This window comes from Penicillium verhagenii (assembly GCF_028828195.1).
Source record: "Penicillium verhagenii strain IBT 33310 chromosome Unknown utg000004l_segment0_segment0, whole genome shotgun sequence".
In the NCBI taxonomy this organism is placed as follows: domain Eukaryota; kingdom Fungi; phylum Ascomycota; class Eurotiomycetes; order Eurotiales; family Aspergillaceae; genus Penicillium; species Penicillium verhagenii.
The window spans coordinates 589,871-606,596 of NW_026643168.1; the positions used below are offsets into that span (position 1 = coordinate 589,871).

General features: G+C 47.7%; 8 protein-coding genes across 8 annotated transcripts; 3 read left to right on the forward strand and 5 right to left on the reverse strand.

Moving 5' to 3' along the window:
• Nucleotides 1–115: 115 nt before the first annotated feature.
• On the reverse strand, nt 116–1,278 carry N7466_003151 (uncharacterized protein; the record flags this gene model as incomplete). Its single annotated transcript, XM_057162548.1, has 5 exons — nt 116–358; nt 408–479; nt 547–644; nt 702–1,130; nt 1,185–1,278. 5 exons carry the CDS (start codon nt 1,276–1,278, stop codon nt 116–118), a joined length of 936 nt encoding a protein of 311 aa, XP_057023663.1.
• Nucleotides 1,279–2,004: 726 nt separating this feature from the next.
• N7466_003152 (COP9 signalosome complex subunit 1) lies at nt 2,005–3,641 on the forward strand (the record flags this gene model as incomplete). The annotated part of the gene is made up of 4 exons (XM_057162549.1): nt 2,005–2,131; nt 2,205–2,249; nt 2,314–2,594; nt 2,649–3,641. 4 exons carry the CDS (start codon nt 2,005–2,007, stop codon nt 3,639–3,641), a joined length of 1,446 nt encoding a protein of 481 aa, XP_057023664.1.
• A 938-nt stretch (nt 3,642–4,579) lies between these two features.
• Nucleotides 4,580–6,507, forward strand: N7466_003153 (class I SAM-dependent methyltransferase; the record flags this gene model as incomplete). The annotated part of the gene is made up of 2 exons (XM_057162550.1): nt 4,580–6,088; nt 6,253–6,507. The coding sequence occupies 2 exons, from the start codon at nt 4,580–4,582 to the stop codon at nt 6,505–6,507; spliced, it is 1,764 nt and encodes a 587-aa protein (XP_057023665.1).
• Nucleotides 6,508–6,989: 482 nt separating this feature from the next.
• Nucleotides 6,990–8,695, forward strand: N7466_003154 (cytochrome P450; the record flags this gene model as incomplete). Its single annotated transcript, XM_057162551.1, has 4 exons — nt 6,990–7,049; nt 7,248–8,110; nt 8,257–8,455; nt 8,522–8,695. The coding sequence occupies 4 exons, from the start codon at nt 6,990–6,992 to the stop codon at nt 8,693–8,695; spliced, it is 1,296 nt and encodes a 431-aa protein (XP_057023666.1).
• Nucleotides 8,696–9,236: 541 nt separating this feature from the next.
• Nucleotides 9,237–9,512, reverse strand: N7466_003155 (uncharacterized protein; the record flags this gene model as incomplete). The annotated part of the gene is made up of 1 exon (XM_057162552.1): nt 9,237–9,512. One exon carries the CDS (start codon nt 9,510–9,512, stop codon nt 9,237–9,239), a length of 276 nt encoding a protein of 91 aa, XP_057023667.1.
• A 1,339-nt stretch (nt 9,513–10,851) lies between these two features.
• N7466_003156 (uncharacterized protein) lies at nt 10,852–11,262 on the reverse strand (the record flags this gene model as incomplete). The annotated part of the gene is made up of 1 exon (XM_057162553.1): nt 10,852–11,262. The coding sequence occupies one exon, from the start codon at nt 11,260–11,262 to the stop codon at nt 10,852–10,854; it is 411 nt and encodes a 136-aa protein (XP_057023668.1).
• A 552-nt stretch (nt 11,263–11,814) lies between these two features.
• On the reverse strand, nt 11,815–12,267 carry N7466_003157 (uncharacterized protein; the record flags this gene model as incomplete). The annotated part of the gene is made up of 1 exon (XM_057162554.1): nt 11,815–12,267. One exon carries the CDS (start codon nt 12,265–12,267, stop codon nt 11,815–11,817), a length of 453 nt encoding a protein of 150 aa, XP_057023669.1.
• A 723-nt stretch (nt 12,268–12,990) lies between these two features.
• N7466_003158 (uncharacterized protein) lies at nt 12,991–14,191 on the reverse strand (the record flags this gene model as incomplete). The annotated part of the gene is made up of 3 exons (XM_057162555.1): nt 12,991–13,295; nt 13,358–13,560; nt 13,644–14,191. The coding sequence occupies 3 exons, from the start codon at nt 14,189–14,191 to the stop codon at nt 12,991–12,993; spliced, it is 1,056 nt and encodes a 351-aa protein (XP_057023670.1).
• Between the last annotated feature and the right edge of the window lie 2,535 nt (nt 14,192–16,726).

Sequence of the window (16,726 nt, forward strand, 5' to 3'; positions counted from 1 at the left end):
CGATGCCTGATGCTTTATCTACTTCAATATTTGTATTAATCTGTGACATCTCGAATTATATTCATTCTTAATTACTAGCATTCACAGATATTCTTTCCTTCTTTCTTATAAAAGCCTATATTTTGGCCCGGAGCACTGTGCTGTCCATCCTCTGCCCTTCATCATCTTGCTCTGCAACTTCCAGGACAGGAAATTCAGCTGGCATGATTCGACGCGGCGTAGATCCGGGTATAATCGAGTATTTAGAAAAGTCCGTAACTCCGCACTTGCGAAGGAAATCTTCATCTGTATCCAACAGCCCATTCACGGTGCTGACTGGAGCGCGCAGCATTTCCACAATTGCATTAGAGAAAATGGTCTAGAAATTGTTAGTCGAGAATCTGCATTTGAATACCAAAGTAACGTACTGGTTTTCTAAGGTCTTTCTTGTATGACTTATCGGAGGCTTTGTTGTGCTCGGTTGCAGCTGATTCAATGGACTGCGTTTGTCAGTCATACACAATCTCTTTATTACCGTTCGGCATGCTCAATACTATTAGTACATACCGATGCTGGCCAGATGCTCGTAATAGCCATCTCTGTCCGACCCTGTCGCACAAAGTCCATAGCTAGGCCTTTGACCAGAACACTCATTCCAACCTTGCCTGATGTTACAATTTTAGCCAAAATCCATCGCATCGAAAACCGGTGACTCAACTTACCCATTGCATAGGCAGTCTTGCCGCGGAAGAACCTCGAGTAAATCGGAGGAGAAACCACCACGATCCTTCCTTTCCACCCGTTCTTCTCAAAATGGGGCAATGTGGCCTGCACAGTCGCATATAGACCTTCTGGATTGATCTGCTGCATCAACCGGAAGCGCTTTAGAGGTGTGTTCTCCACAGAAGACCACCAGATGGCTCCAGAGTTATACACCAAAACGTCCAGTTTGCCAAACAAACGGACAGTCTCGTCAACGGCATGTTGGATTTCTGAAGCATCGCGAACATCCACTGCGATGGCTGCGGCGCGGCCTCCTGCTTCCAGAATCTCGCGTTCTACCGTGTTGATGGTAGATTGCGAAGAATTGGGATCTGGTGGGAATGGTGAAGTCTTGCTGGCATCTGAAGTTGTTTTAGCTGCCAGCATTACTAGATTGCATTGTTAGTTTCGGGGTTCAGCTGGTGGGTAGGTCATGGTCGCACCTGCGTAGCCGGCTTTTGATAAATCTATAGCCACCTGGCGGCCGATGCCGCGGGATGCACCCATGACGAGGGCAACGGATTGCTGATTAGGCATTTTGCTTCTTATGATTCTTGTTTGATTGGGTGTTTTTGGCAATAAGAGTTGAAGGGTAAAGGGGCATATGTTAGGTTTATAGGGAGATCTTAAATACGCGACAATGGACCGAGTTCGCGTAATCAATAAATTAAAAGTTCTTGGAGCTGTCGGTATTCGGCATCAAGGCTATAAGTAAGGTTGGAGGTTGCTCTGAACTCCGATGATTTTGTGATTACTCACAGTCCCGAGGCTCTGCGGAGTTCCGAGGTTAAGGTATCCGTATTTGGCAGAGGGATTAGCAAAGCAAATTATCTGTATTGATTGCCATATAGGAAAATGACTGATATTGAGGGTTGGCCTAGATTTGACCCTTGTTTCCTAAATTGAAATGTTGGTTAAAAATAGCAATGTATTGTATGACGTTATTGATCCCCTACTCTGACAGTCTGACTTACCAAGTACGCTTGCTCTGTGGGGTCAGAAGGCGGTCTACAATGCGGTAACATTATGTCAGTCAGAAACCAGTCAACAGCTCCACGAGCAATGACCAAACGCGACCTCTTTTATCAGCATCTTCAAGAACCATTTTCATCCCTTCAGCTTTGTACCGAAGCTTCATATCAATTCTGCAAGGTCTTATACTATTATCTTGCACTTATTCTGTTCTTTTGCCTCTCGAATCCCTTCAGACACCGCCAGCAATCTTCGAGGGCCAGTGGATGTCTCAGCGGCACCACAGCCAACATGGATCTCAGACCGCCTGTTGCCTTTCCGGTTAAGCGGGCAAGCTTCTCCGCTTCAAATGACGCATATGGAACCTCAGCTAGCGCGGTGGCCGACGAGCCAGTCGCCCCTCGAGACAAAGTTCATGGTACGCGGAGCCTCCCGCGGGGTATACCGATAAGAGCTCTGGGGTGTGGATGCTGACAAGTGGCTTTTGACAGAGATCCCTAAATTCGACCTTGAGCAATACATTGAGAACTACACCGGTTAGTAATGCCTATATCGACAATACTATGTCCATGTACGGTATAGTCTAACCTGTGAACCCAGGACGCACCCGTTTCAACCGCCTTTATTTCATCGGAACTACATCCACCGTGCTCGCAGCTGACGCACTGAGACTCGCTATCGCTGAAGCCAAATCTGGCAAAGATGTCAAGCTTTATGAAAAGGCAGTTCGTGCTTTCGCAGAGGTCGCTCCAGGTGAAGAAGGTGCTTTTCTGGACTCGGTGTGGCTCCAGAACCTTCAAAAGAGCGTGAAAGCCCATACGGATCGATTGGAACATGAACTTCGTGGATACAAGAACAATTTGATTAAGGAAAGCATTCGCGTAAGTGCATAGTGTTCTCTTTCTCTGGGTGAGCTCGCTTACTGATTATAATAGATGGGCAATGAGGATCTGGGTAACCACTACTATGAGACGGGTGACCTATGGGAAGCGGCCAAGTCGTACACTCGCATGCGTGACTATTGCACCACCCCCAATCACATCGAGTCAATGCTATTCAAGCTCATGGCCGTCTCTATCGAGCGCTTCGACTGGGTTGGTGTGGAAGCCCAGGTGCACCGGCTGCAAAACAACCACACCATGCCTGATGTACTGATGGAAACTCAGCCGAAGGTGGCAGTCTCACTTGCTTTGGCTCAAATGAAGCAAGGGTCGTACCTTGACGCTGCTAAGACTTTTATGAATGTGCCCTCTACCCCGGGAGACGAAACCTACAATGATGTGATCAGTGCCAATGATGTAGCCGTCTATGGTGGTCTCTGTGCTCTGGCCTCTATGGACCGCAATGAACTGCAGGCCCGCGTCCTTGATAATAGCACTTTCCGTCCTTTCCTTGAGCTTGAACCTCACATCCGTCGTGCCGTCGTGTTTTTCTGCAACAGCAAATTCCGCCCTTGCATTGAAATTCTAGAGGCCTACCGTGCGGACTATCTTCTTGATTTTCACCTTCGGTCCCACGTCTCCGAGCTTTACAAAATGATCCGCAACAAGTCCATCCACCAGTATCTTGTCCCTTTCAGCAAGGCTAGCTTGGACTCCATGGCTGCCGTGTTCTCTCCGGCTGAGGTCGGCCAACGAATTGGGCTTAGCTCTCCCTTCCTCCAGGAACTTATTAAGCTCATCCAAGATGATGTTCTCGATCTACGTATCGACCTTGAGCATGGATTTCTGATCAGAAACAAGCACGATTTGCGAGCAGAGATGCAGGCTGAGGCTTTGGAAAATCTCGCTACTTTTAACCAAGAGCTTCACTGGCGCATGCTGGCGAGATCCGTGATCGATGCCGGCTTACAAGTGAGGTCTGCTCCTGAACCACCCCGGCGGCGGGTCTTGGAGCATTCCCGCTTCCCTCGCCCTGGCTCGGGTTAAATCCCAATGGTTCATAATAATCCCAATCCTCTTTCCGGGAAGAATAGCAGCGTTTATGAAAGAATTGGCGCGTAAATGAGAAACGAGATAGCAATACCCTCAATATGGAGATTTGAAACTAAAGGAAGTAGGTCGTCTGAGGACCTCTCGATCAAGCGATGAAATGCAAAATGGCTCATTGATTTTTTTCTCCCATTTTCCCCACAATAATTCCAGAGGCGCCACGGCAACGGAGTAGATTCCAAATTCGCTGATTTCCATGGGGCGCAAGTACCAGCTGGGTGGTGGAGGAAAGTTGGTGTCAGCATGAAAACAAAGAATCGAACTTCCAATAGCGCCACATTCAATCTGTAGTCTTCCCATCCTTGTCACTACCCCCCTGTCAATCCAGGCATTTCCTTTTGAACAATACCTTGAATTATTCAATTTGTCATTCATGATATTCAAACAGCCAGAAAATTTGATACTTTGTTGGTTTTTTCTCCCAGAAGCGCACGATTTCTGGCATAAAGTGGATTAGGGCCAACGGCGGATCGATGCAGGTTGGCAAACCCCCAGTCCATTTTCCATCAATGATTTCATTTCTCTCGGATCAACCAGTCTCTCGGTACTCGCTCAGTCCAAATGGCTGATCGCTACCAACGCGATGGGATACAAGGTCGGGGCTTTTTGCCCTTCTGTCCTACATTCCCGACCATCCCCCCGATTCCGCCGCAGTTTTAATGACTGATTGACGCAGACCAAGTGGCTTACTGAGTCCTACCTTTCTCCTAAACTCAAACCCTCAGTGGCCAGAGTAATCTTGACGTTGTACGACGTCAGGCTCGTTCGCTATCTGATTGTTCAATTGAGAAACCTTGCTGTGGGACAGAATGACTCGATTTGCTGGCCATGAATATGCTCGCGCGTTGGTTTCTGCCGGGCATCTCGATTCAGAGATGGAATCTGATCATGATAATTTCTATCTCTCAGATACTTCAGAGTCTGACATGGATATGCCTCTGCACTCTTCCCCCATGGCTCAGTCTCCCTTGAGTGTTGCATCTCCTGGGAATGGTAGGATGGAGTCACCTCTGAATTTTGAGGCCCCAGAGTCCCAGCATTTGGAGAACGCTTCTTTCGAGCCTGAGTCTGAGTCCGATGAAGCTCATTTATCCCCGTCACCTTTGACTTTCCAGCCGCTACTGATGGTAGAAACACCAGGTGTCGGCGACACGGATGGTTCAGGGTTACAGTTGTCTCTTGATACATTTTCGGCATTCGAGACTGGCTCTTTCTATGAGGAGACTGGCTTACCAGCTCTTCCGTCGTTCCCTTCTGATCCAGATCCAGATTTCCAACCTATCGGCGAGAATGAAACAGGTCATATACTGGCGCTATCGCCTCAACTTGCCTCTATACCCGAAGAAACCGGATGTGGTGCGACACAAATTTCATCGTTCCTACAGTTGACCCCAGTCTCCACAAGCACACATTCATGGCTCTCACAGGTCGAGCATGGTGAGGATGAAGGCAGTATGTTATCAGTCCCGACGGAGCAAGTTTCTGGTCCAACAATCTCGATCTCGGGTGAAGCCAGTGGTTCCCACCCACTATCGTCACCTCGAATTCTGTCGGCAGTCCCATCGTCCGGGTCTTTACTGTCTGGGTCCGAGTCTCAGCCAACTACACCGGAGGTGGAAGTGGAAACAGACGACTCTGAGAATATATCTGATGAAGCATCCACGCATGAAGGGGGAAGCTCCGTGTTCGACGATGAATATTTCTCCGACACGTCCAGTCACACGGCCTCCCTACTTTCAGACGTGAAAGACTACTCATACGAGAACGGCCGACGGTACCACTCCTACCGCGAAGGCCATTACGTTCTGCCGAACGACGATCAAGAACAAGACCGCCAGGATCTACTTCACCACGTTCGCAATCTCGTTCTCAGCGGGGCCCTCTTCCGTGCCCCAATCAACCAAAACCTCCAACGTGCCCTGGACATAGGAACCGGCACAGGCATCTGGGCCATCGATTTCGCCGACAGCTACCCCAGCGCCGAGGTCATGGGCACCGACCTCAGCCCGATCCAGCCATCCTGGGTGCCCCCAAACCTTCGGTTCCACGTCGACGACGCCGAGTCGCCCTGGCTGTTCAGCGCCAACCGGCCCTTTGACTTCATCCACGCCCGCGATCTCGGCGGGGCCATCGCCGACTGGCCGCGGTTGTTGCTTCAGGCCCACGAGCATTTGCGACCAGGTGGTTGGGTCGAATTGCAGGAGTTTGAGGTTACGTTGAGGTCGGATGACGACTCCATGCCTCTGGCGCCGATGTTGTGCGAATTCCTCGGCCGGCTGCATGAGGCTAGTGAGGCGTTCCACCGGCCTATGAATATCGCTGAGGGACACGGGCAGCGGTTGGTGGAGGCTGGTTTCGAAGATGTCAGGGATGAGGTGTACAAGGTACGACCTATTCAAATACCCGAGTCCTCTTTTCGAGGGTTTTTTTTTAATCGCGAGATTTAATATCGTTTGTCGTTTGATCCTTGACACAAGATGCATTCCCAGCTATACTTTTATGGCATTTTTGACTTTAGTATGATATGCACTGACTGGTTTATTAATAGGTCCCGTCTAGCGAGTGGCCTACGGATCCCATACAAAAGCAAATTGGCCGATACAATCTGTGTTCCCTGTTGATGGCCGTGGAATCCTACTCGCTGGCACTGTTTACGCGTGTCTTGGGATGGTCCAATCTGCAAACTCAGGTCTTCCTGGCTGGTGTGCGTAGAGACCTGAAAAATCCTGACGTCCACACCTATTGCAATCTGCATATCGTATACGGTCAGAAGCCGGAACATGCTTATCATACCTCCGGTTAGCTGTGTGGAGAATCGGACTGCTGAAAGGGGGATAATTCGGGGATGTAGATTAATGATGGTCAGTTTAGCAATATCCAGGAGTTTCTTTTTTTTTTCGTTCTTGTCTTTTCATGAATCGCATCTCAATCCACGAATTCCATAAGAGGCAAGAGGGAATATGCACAAAAAAAAGCACAAAGAGCACAAATGGCGAAGCTAAGCAGAAAACAGAGCAAACACCGCGCCGTATCACACTTTTGGCGCAAGCCTTCTTTGTTTGGCAATGGAAGGTCCCGTCCCCCTCTTTCCTCGTACTTGACCCTTCTTATTTTCTTACTTCTTGGTGCAACTTCGGCTTCATACTTCAATAAATCCTTTTACAGGGAAATCCCAACCATCTTAATTCCCGAAGGACTGGATGTTACCTGAAAAGAGTAAATAACCAGAACGTCGGAATCTCCAAGACCCTGAGATTCATCCGCCACCCTCAATCGCTGTTCACCATGCTTTTGAGCTGGACACCATCCAGTATCCTATTCTGGGTCGTGTCTGCAGGGTGTCTGGTAAGTTACATGTCCCCGTACGCCGTCAGGGTGCAATCTGCAGGACCCTACAAAATCACTCAGCTCGTCCAATCCCAATCCCCATTTCGATTTCATTCTATACTAAGCACCCTCCAATCTGCTTTGTTCCATACGCGTTCCATTCCCTCGGGCTCAGCTGACATGACACCAACTAACACTCTGGTCCCGGAATTCTAGGTCCTTTGCTGGCTCGCCAAGTCGATCATATATGAGCTCTACTTCTCGCCGCTAAGCCGATTCCCAGGCCCGCGGTCCTGGATCGTTTCCCGCATTCCACTGCAGCTGTCTGTCTTGCGAGGCTACAACCATCTAGATATCACCGCCTTACATGATCGTTATGGCCCAGTGGTACGCATCGGCCCTACGGAACTGGCTTTCAACACTGCGCGGGCTTTCAGAGATATATACGGCGATCGGCCTGGTGGGTGTTTCCCCAAGGACCGAAGCCACTACGTTCCACCGGCGAATGGGGTCGATAATCTCGTATGCGCGATAGATCACGGTGTCCATGCTCGGCAGCGACGACTCTTGGCCCATGCGTTCTCGGATCGCGCCCTCCGGGACCAGGAGGGATTGATTACGGGGTACGTGGATACTTTGATTAGCAAGTTGCGGGATGAGGTGGGTGACAACATCAATTCGCTGGTTGATATCAAGGAATGGATGAACTTTACAACCTTTGATATTACTGGCGATTTGATGTTTGGTGAATCCTTCGGTTGTCTCAAGGATAGCCAGTTGCACCCGTGGATCCAGTTGATATTTAGCTCCATCAAAGCTATCTCCATCACTGGCGTCGTGCAACAGTTCTCTCTCTTGAAAATTATGCTTGCGGCCCTGATTCCAGCCGAGGTTAAGCGCAAAGCAAGAGCACACTTCGATCTGAGCGCGATGAAGGTCGATCGTCGCTTGGATGCTAGTACCTCCCGACCGGATTTTATGTCGGCTATCTTGCAGAATGGACTAAGTGAGGACAAGGGGCAGTATAAAGATGGCGAAAAGATTATGAGTCGGGCCGAGATTCATGCCAATGCGTTCATGTAAGCCCCTTTTCACCCTTCATGATAATTCTCCAAACAAACAACACACTGACATGATACACGAACCAGCCTCATCATCGCTGGAAGCGAAACATCCGCAACCCTTCTATCCGGCTGCATCTACTACCTATCCACCCACCCACCAGCCATGCAACAACTCATCGCCGAGATTCGATCCGCCTTCGCCAAAGACACAGACATCACCTTCCGTACCGCCGCCGGCTAACATACCTGGGCGCCGTGATCGAGGAATCCCTCCGCATGTACCCACCCTTCGTGACAAGCCTTTCCCGCATCGTTCCCGCAGGCGGATCAACGGTCGACAGCCAGTACATACCGGAAGGGGTGCGTTTACGTTACTCGTTTCAAAATTCCAAACCCTATGGTTTCACTAACATCTGAATCTAAAAGACAACGGTCGCATGCCACCACTACGCATCTTACCACTCCGCGTCGAACTTCACATTCCCGCACGACTTCCTTCCCGAGCGCTGGCTTGACGAGACCGGACGCTTCGCGGAGGATAAGAAGGATGTGTTGCAGCCATTTAGTCTGGGGCCACGGAACTGCCTTGGAAAAAAGTAAGCTGGTTACTCATACTTGATCGTGCTGGATTATATTATTAACCTTATACTCAGTCTGGCATACTGCGAGATCCGGATTATTCTCTGCAAACTCCTATTCCACTTCGACCTAACGCTGAGTCCTGAAAGTGCCAATTGGACAAATCAGCAGGTCCATTTCTTATGGGATAAGCCTAGGCTCATGGTTACGCTGAGCCCTCGGCTGTCGGATGAGGGCAAGGGCGATGATGAAAATGAGCAGAGCTAACCGAACGACATCTTTTACTTGGGTCTTTGACTATTATATTTGTTTCTTGGGCGACAATCTTCCCCTAACAGATATTTGACTTATATCGTATCTCTTTTGGCAATCGGGTTTGATTTATTATTTGACATGATTTTGCAGGTGGTTGCGTATCTTACGGCGTTGGTGTCGATTATTTGTACCTGGCCTATATAACTGAATTCGAATTGCTTCGGACACCAAAGCTATGACAATGAATCTCTTAAATAAAAAAGTGCACAATTTCCCTCCGGTCGATGTTTCCATTTCAGTATCTGCATCAAGCACATAGCCCATACTGGATATCATCAGGCAAATCGTCTATTTGCAGCCGCTTGTCATCCCCGAGTCCCTTTCGTACAAAATTCGTCCCAGCAGACCACGCAGACACACATCTATCAATGATGCCGGCATTTGCCATCTTCGGAAGGTCAGGTGTCTGCCATGACAGTTCTTCTCCGGCGAACAATTGGACCTTTGCTGCAATCAATTCGCGCAGGAACTCGGTATCTTGGGCATTGGATGCACGATCAACTTTGTAGGGCGCATTTCTCATGTCTCACATCCTCTGCAAAGAGGGCATCCAGGTACACAGCTCTTTGTGGAGATCGTTTGCATCTCGCTGTAACTCAGTGACACTGTGTAGCCCCAAGTGTCTAAATTCTCTCAACTCTCCATGTTTCTTCTCTTCCGAAGCCTCGGGAATTGGCAGCAGGGGTTTTCGGCCTCATCCCCTGCCAGAACCTCCTCCGCACCATCCACATCCACCCCTCTCAGACCCCCGGTCTCCCCCAGCAACTCTGCTGCCAGCCGGTATACGACAATTGTAAGGGCTCGAGCCTGCTTAACAGGCAGAACGGGGTTGGAAGACGGTAAGGGCAGCCCGGTCCCCAGGGGTCAGGACCTTAATCTGGGCCTCTAACTTGGCGCAGAAGGTAGACTGCCAAGGCAGGGGCTATCTGTAAGGAGTCTTCGGCGCTTTTTTGTAGATCTGCATGTGGGTTGATGCTTTTCGATGGAAGGGTCTTATCAACCCAGATATCCAGGTGTCTTTTGGAAAGGCTTGGAAGAGTTGTCAACGTTGAAAAGAAATGATTGGTGGTCATAGAGCAGTTCAGTGGTATGTATAATATAAATTTATAAATAGAGTAAAAAGCGAAACCTTTGTTCCATATAAATAGTAAAGGTTCAGGAAACCCTTCACAGAGTTTGTATATTTATAATTTTTATAAAGATGATGAGGAAGGAAGAAGGGAAAAGATCGAAATATTCAATTTATAGTCGCGGAGCGTGAATGATGAATCATCATGATAAGGGTGATATTCTTTCAAAACATGTCTAGAAGGAGCGGTAAAGCCTTAACTCCCATTAACCTCCCAAGGGCTTTCATAGCCTCTGTGGGTTTTAACTGTGAGAGTTGCCCATCTATGTAGTAATAAGAGATAAAATATTGATGATCTCGTACAGATCCGTGTGTAGAGCTCAGTGATTCCAAGGAGGTCGGAAAATTGGTAGGAACGTAGGTAGCCCCCATGTGGGGAGCGGAGGGCGAGTAGCCGGTGCAGAATGGAACGTGGGAGATGAAGCTCGGGTGGCGGCTTCTGACTACTGTAGAGACTGCTACTTCCTATTGGACTTGCGTAGAGAAATTAACTTGCGAGCCAAAAGCTTTGCTCACCAGGAATAAAATAGTACTAATATAAATCGTATGTTGACCCTCCAGAGTACAATGTAAGTCTCCATGCAAGTTCAAGTCAGACCTGATACCTCGTAAGAAATATAGAAACACGACACATAGACGCAAGGCACGCATGACACGCATGACACACATGACACACAACATTGAAGGCACACAGGACACAGCTGTAGTTTGCCATCAAAAAGTGGTGGCTGACCTACTCGTCTGCAGCCTCAATCACTAGCTTAAGGTCTCTTTTCACCCGTTCCATCAGCTTCTCTAGGCGCTTGGAGTTCCTCACAGCAAGATCGATGAGGTCTGAAGTTTCACGTACTGCATCTTCAACCCTGGTCATCAGAGCTTTTTCACCTTTAGAGCCTGGAGTTGCGGTCTCGGCGTTCATAGCTTCGATCAGGTGGTATTCTTTGGTGTGAGCATCTTGGATATGTTTGACGTTGAATCGATAGAATCGCCACTCCATCGTGCTTTGCAGATTCTGGATACTATCTTCCAATGCCTTCACGTTTTGCCGCCGCTTTTCGAGTTTCTGTTCAACCGAGGGATCGGGAAGTGACACCGGGGTTTTGCGGCGCTTGGGTGGAGGATCGGTATTGTCCAACGAAGACATTGTATCGAGATTGCGAGATGGTATGTATGGAAGTAGTTCAAAAATGGAAGTAGTTCGAACCCGCTTTCGAAAAGGTGGATCAAAGATGTGAGTCAAGTGATCAGTATCAGCAGTATAAAGGGGGCTGATTGGTGGTCAGAGAGATCGGTGATGAGAGAGAAGATGAGAAAGGAAGAAGAGAGAAGATGAAAAAATTCAATTTATACCCCAGGGATTTCAAAATGGAGGAAATTTCAAAGCTCTACTACTAGAAGTATTCCTCAATCAATCGATAGTCCTAGAATCTAGGCGGCTGAAAATCCTACTGGCGTAGCATCTATATGAAAAATAACATTTGTAGTATGTGTCTCTTTCCACCTTCTAACACATCCTATATGCAAGACCATCTAGAGTACAATATACTCTCCTTGTAATTTCAAGTCAGAGATAATGCATAGAAAAATATAGAAAATATAGAAACATGGGACACACACAAGCCACAAACAATACACACAAAACACACAACACACACAAGCCACAGTTGTTTCTTGCCAGCATGAAATGCTGGTCAGCCTACTCATCTGTAGCTGCATCCACAGCCGCCAACACTAGTTTAATGTTTTTCCCCACCTGTTCCAGCTGCTTCTCTAGGTTCTTGATATGGAACAAGCCATCGTCGATGTTACATGAAGTTTCGCTCACCGCATCCTGAACCACAGGCATGAGGAACTTCGCAGCGTCAGACTTCGGATTTGCGGGCGGATTTGCGTGCGGATTTGTCTCGGTTATCATTTTGCTCGTAGCCTCGACCAGCCAGTGTTCTTTTTCATGGGAATCTTTGATATCTTGAATGCAGTCTACAATGAATCTGCTCTTCATGTCTCGCTCCAGAATTGAGACACTGTCTTCCAGTGCCTTCAATTTCTTCCGCAGGTCCTCGAGTTTTGCTTGGTCGGAGGGATCGGAGAGTGACAGCGGGGTTTTGGGGCGCTTGGGCGCAGGGTCAATGAGTTTCAACGAAGGCATCGTGTTGAACGTTCGTGAGGTTTTGGAAGTATTTCGAAAATCGGTTCGAAAGTTTGGATCGGAGATGAGAAATAACGGATCAGTATCAGCACGAGGTAGAATTGGAGCTGATAAATTGTCAGAGGAGATCAGTAGTGGTAGAGAAGATGAGGAAGGAAGAAGAGAAGAGATGAAAAAGTTCAATTTATACCCCAGGATTTCAAAACGGGGGAAATTTCAAAGCTCTACTACTAGAAGTATCCCTCAATCAATTGATAGTCCTGGACTCTAGGCGGCTAAAAATCCTATTGGCGTAGCATCTATATAAGAAATAATATTTGTAGTATGGTCTCTTTCCACCATCGAACACATCCTGCATGCACGACCATCCAGATGTCAATTATTCTTACATCATCTCCCCTCCGATGGAATTTTGAATTATTGCCCAATGCCTATATTAGGGCTAACAAGTCAATATAATGACATCATTACTAGATACCATCGAGGGTACCTTGTATCTCAAGTGAATCGCATTACATTTCTATCATGGAAGGTAGAATTCCAAAACGCATGCTCATTCCCAAAGTTATAAATCACAAATTCAATTTTTGACTGATCGATCTAATCTTATCTCTATGCAATCTGAGAGTTCAATTCCCAATCTCCATGCGGCCTGCCCAGGTGAATCTATGGATCTATCTTCTATCCTCTATGTTCTATATTCTTCATCTTCGTCCAAACTATCTACTCGCTACCAGTATCCATGCTCGTGCTTCCCGCTGAGCCCGAAGGGCTAGGCGCGCCCGAAGGGCCACTACTCGCAGAGCGAGGAGCCTTGGGGGTACCAGAAGACTCACTACCAGTATCCATGCTAGCGCTTCCCGCCGAGCGCGAAGGGCTAGGCGCGCCTGAAGAATTACCACCCGCAGAGGGAGAAGCCTTGTTAGTACCCGAGGATCCAGTACCGGTATCCATGCTAGCGCTTCCCTTGGAGCTAGAAGTGGCAGAAGTAGAAGTATATTCGGTTTCCGAGCCATCGCAAATAACACCTAGAGAATGAATGTTAGTAGTGTCCCAGAAGCAAGGGGAAGAGCATAAAGGAACAACTTACGATCGCCTCTATATTCGATTTCTTGGATCTCGTGGTGTCGATCCGTGTATGCAGAATTCCAGGCGGCGTAGGGTGTCTTGGCGTAGCGGGCCTCGTCCTTCTCGGGGCCGTAGTTGGCGTTGAAGGCGCCGAAGATCTGTTGGCGGTTGTCAGCTGTGATGTTTAGCAAGCCTTTCTCATTGAGGCGGAATGTTAGTTGGGATCTGTTGGTAGAAACAATGGTTAGTGTGAGATTCGGCATGTAGTAGGACAGAATGGGGGAAAGAAGGGGAAAGAAAGAACTTACACAAAATCTCGGCATCCAACGGCGTCGCCATCAGTGTTGAATCCGCAAGGAAGCATCTGCTTGTCAATGAGGACCTGGAGAAAATCATTAGCCTTCATATCAGGGTAGGCAGCATTGAGCGGAACTTCGACAGTCTTCACAGCAAGTCTATGCGCGGCGTGAGTGAAAGTCTTGATTTCAAGGTCAGAAACGACATATCGCTTGAACCAAACTCCGCCGATATTTCGAACCGAAAGGTCGATCATAAGTCCTAAAGTGTTAGCAGGTGCATCGCGAGTATCCTCCTTCAGCGGGTGCTTGAAAAAGAGTTTGGCAACAGCATGGTTTGAGCGTTTACCATTTGCATCAAGCTGATAGCTCTCCTGGAGCTCGGTGTCTAGGAATTCAATGATGTATTTGCAGATTTCTTGCTGCAGGAGGGATTCGGGGACATCGCTTGTCTGCTTGAAGTAGAAGGACTGGCTTGGCATGTGGGCCTGTCGCTTGGTATTTTCGTTCTCTTTAGGAGAGCCCTCGCGCTTCTCGCCGGCCTCAGTAGTGGTGGACATGTTGATGTATATAGGGTTTGGTTCTAGTTAGTCAAAATGTTCCAATGGATGGAACGGGATGTTATAGATGAAGGGTGTTCTGGAATCTGTAGATGTGGTGTTGATGATGGAGGTTATAGTCGAGGACATCGAGGTCTTTAAGTAGTTCGTCTTCATGGTGCTGGCTTGTCAAGATCAAAGAAGCGTTGACAAGGGTCTACAATTGTATTCCTACAATTAGATTGATGGGACAATGCATCAAAGGCCTTTTGTATGGAATTTGGAAAGAAAGAAGTGACAATGGATAATGGATGTTCAATACTTGATATGACCACATATGGATCCAGAAACCACCATTGGCTTTGTGCACATTGTGTATAAATAATGCTTTTCTCCGTTGAAGGTACGATAGTGAAACATCGTTTGGACTTTCAAGGGAAGTCTCGAGTAAGGTACTGCGTAATGCCATGTCTTCTTAGATAGACCTATTTCGACAACACCCAGGAGTAGCACAATAGGAACAAAGACTTAACGCAGATCTGGGGATTTCCCATGGGACACTCTACTACAGTACCTAGGACAAAGACGCAAAACGTGAATAAAAATAGCAGCACTTTGGCGCAATATCAAAAACTAGATAGAAATATGGTACAGTACTAATATACGAAATCAGATTTACCTCTACACTCTTAGACTTTCATTCCCCAGTCTAATTTTAGCCATACCCCAGGAACCCCGAGGCTGTAACACTGGGTGGGTCACTGTTATAATACCGTAATTTGCTTGGAATTTAATAGAATCTTTCATGCGAAGAAACCAGTCACCAGGCAAAGGGGTTGATCGAGATTCGAGACAATCTGACAAGATCTCTTCCCCCCACCCCCTTCCTCCTCCATCTTCATTTTCCTTTCATCTTGGCCTCTCCGCCGTACGCAGCCTTCGCTCACACTTCTTTGACATCAAATAGAGGGCTGAATTGTCTACTTAGAGAACTGATCCTGGTAGGCAAAGTTGCTTCTTCTTCCTGTGGACACAGTACTATGATTCACTGCGACTTTCATTGGTCTCTTACGACTTGGTTCCCGGATATCAAGCTCGAAGTACGCCAACCTTTTTTGGGTCACTGCTGCAGAATCTCGGCAGAAATTTCATCGTTATAGTAGCGTAAGAACAACTATTGTGGCGATTGCCCGTTCTTGTTGCTCTGACCCACTTTCCTGAACTTGCCTTCACCAAGCATCCCTTATTGATATCAATTATCTATTCCACATTCGTTCCATCAGGCATTCATCATATTCCATCTCTACCGTACCGAGCCCGTTTCACTGTGTATTTCGCGAATTAGGTATGAAAAGAAAGCTTTAGGAACTTCTACATGGATTAATCCAAGGTTAAATCAATAATTGGATGTATACTCTTATTTGGTTCCACATCACAAAAAAGAATGTTTCGCCTGCTCTTCAACACAAGGAAATTCCCCTCCAAGGGCAAGAGATAGAAACCCTCAGTTTCTACCTTCTGCGAAAGAGAACACGTGAAAGTACTGCTTGCTTAAATCGAAGACCAGTCGTGGATTCCGGTATTGAATGAGTGGAATTTATGACGGGTTTTTTGTCCTTCCGTGTTCCAAATATTCCTTTCGCAAGCTTCGTAGATGAAGAAGGCTCGACCACTCGACGCCACTCGTTGAGAGTAGATTTTGAGGAAAGTGTGCCTGGATGGTCAGGACCTAGTCGTTGGCTTCGGCGTTGAACACACTCATCCATCATCTCTAGGGCAGATCTTTCCCGGCCCATGGACTGCAAAGTCAATGCAAGATTGTGCATACTCATCAGAGTATCAGGATGCTCTGGCCCAATCACCCGCTTATGGGTCTCCATCACCTGTATCTGCAGTTCTTCTGCCTCCTTCCATCGTCCTTGATGAAAGAAGGTCGAGGCCAGATTATGCATACTGGTCAGAGTATAAGGATGCTCTGGCCCAGTCACCCGCTTATAGGTCTCCATCATCTGTATCTGCAGTTCTTCTGCCTCCTTCCATCGTCCTTGATTTGAGAAGATTGAGGCTAGAGTATTTATACTCGTCAGAGTGTCAGGATGCTCTGGCCCAGTCACCTGCTTATGGGTCTCCATCACCTGTATCTGTAGTTCTTCTGCCTTCTTCCATCGTCCTTGATGAAAGAAGGTCGAGGCTAGACTACCTATACTCATCAGAGTATAAGGATGCTCTGGCCCAGTCACCCGCTTATGGGTCTCCATCACCTGTATCTGTAGTTCTTCTGCGTCCTTCCATCGTCCTTGACTTAAGAAGGTTAATGCAAGATTATGCATACTCATTAGAGTGTAAGGATGCTCTGGCCCAGTCACCCGCTTAAGGGTCTCCATCACCTGTATCTGCAGTTCTTCTGCCTCCTTCCATCGTCCTTGATTTGAGAAGATTGAGGCTAGAGTATTTATACTCGTCAGAGTGTCAGGATGCTCTGGCCCAATCACCTGCTTATAGGTCTCTGTTACCTGTATCTGTAGTTCTTCTGCCTCCTTCCATCGTCCTTGATTT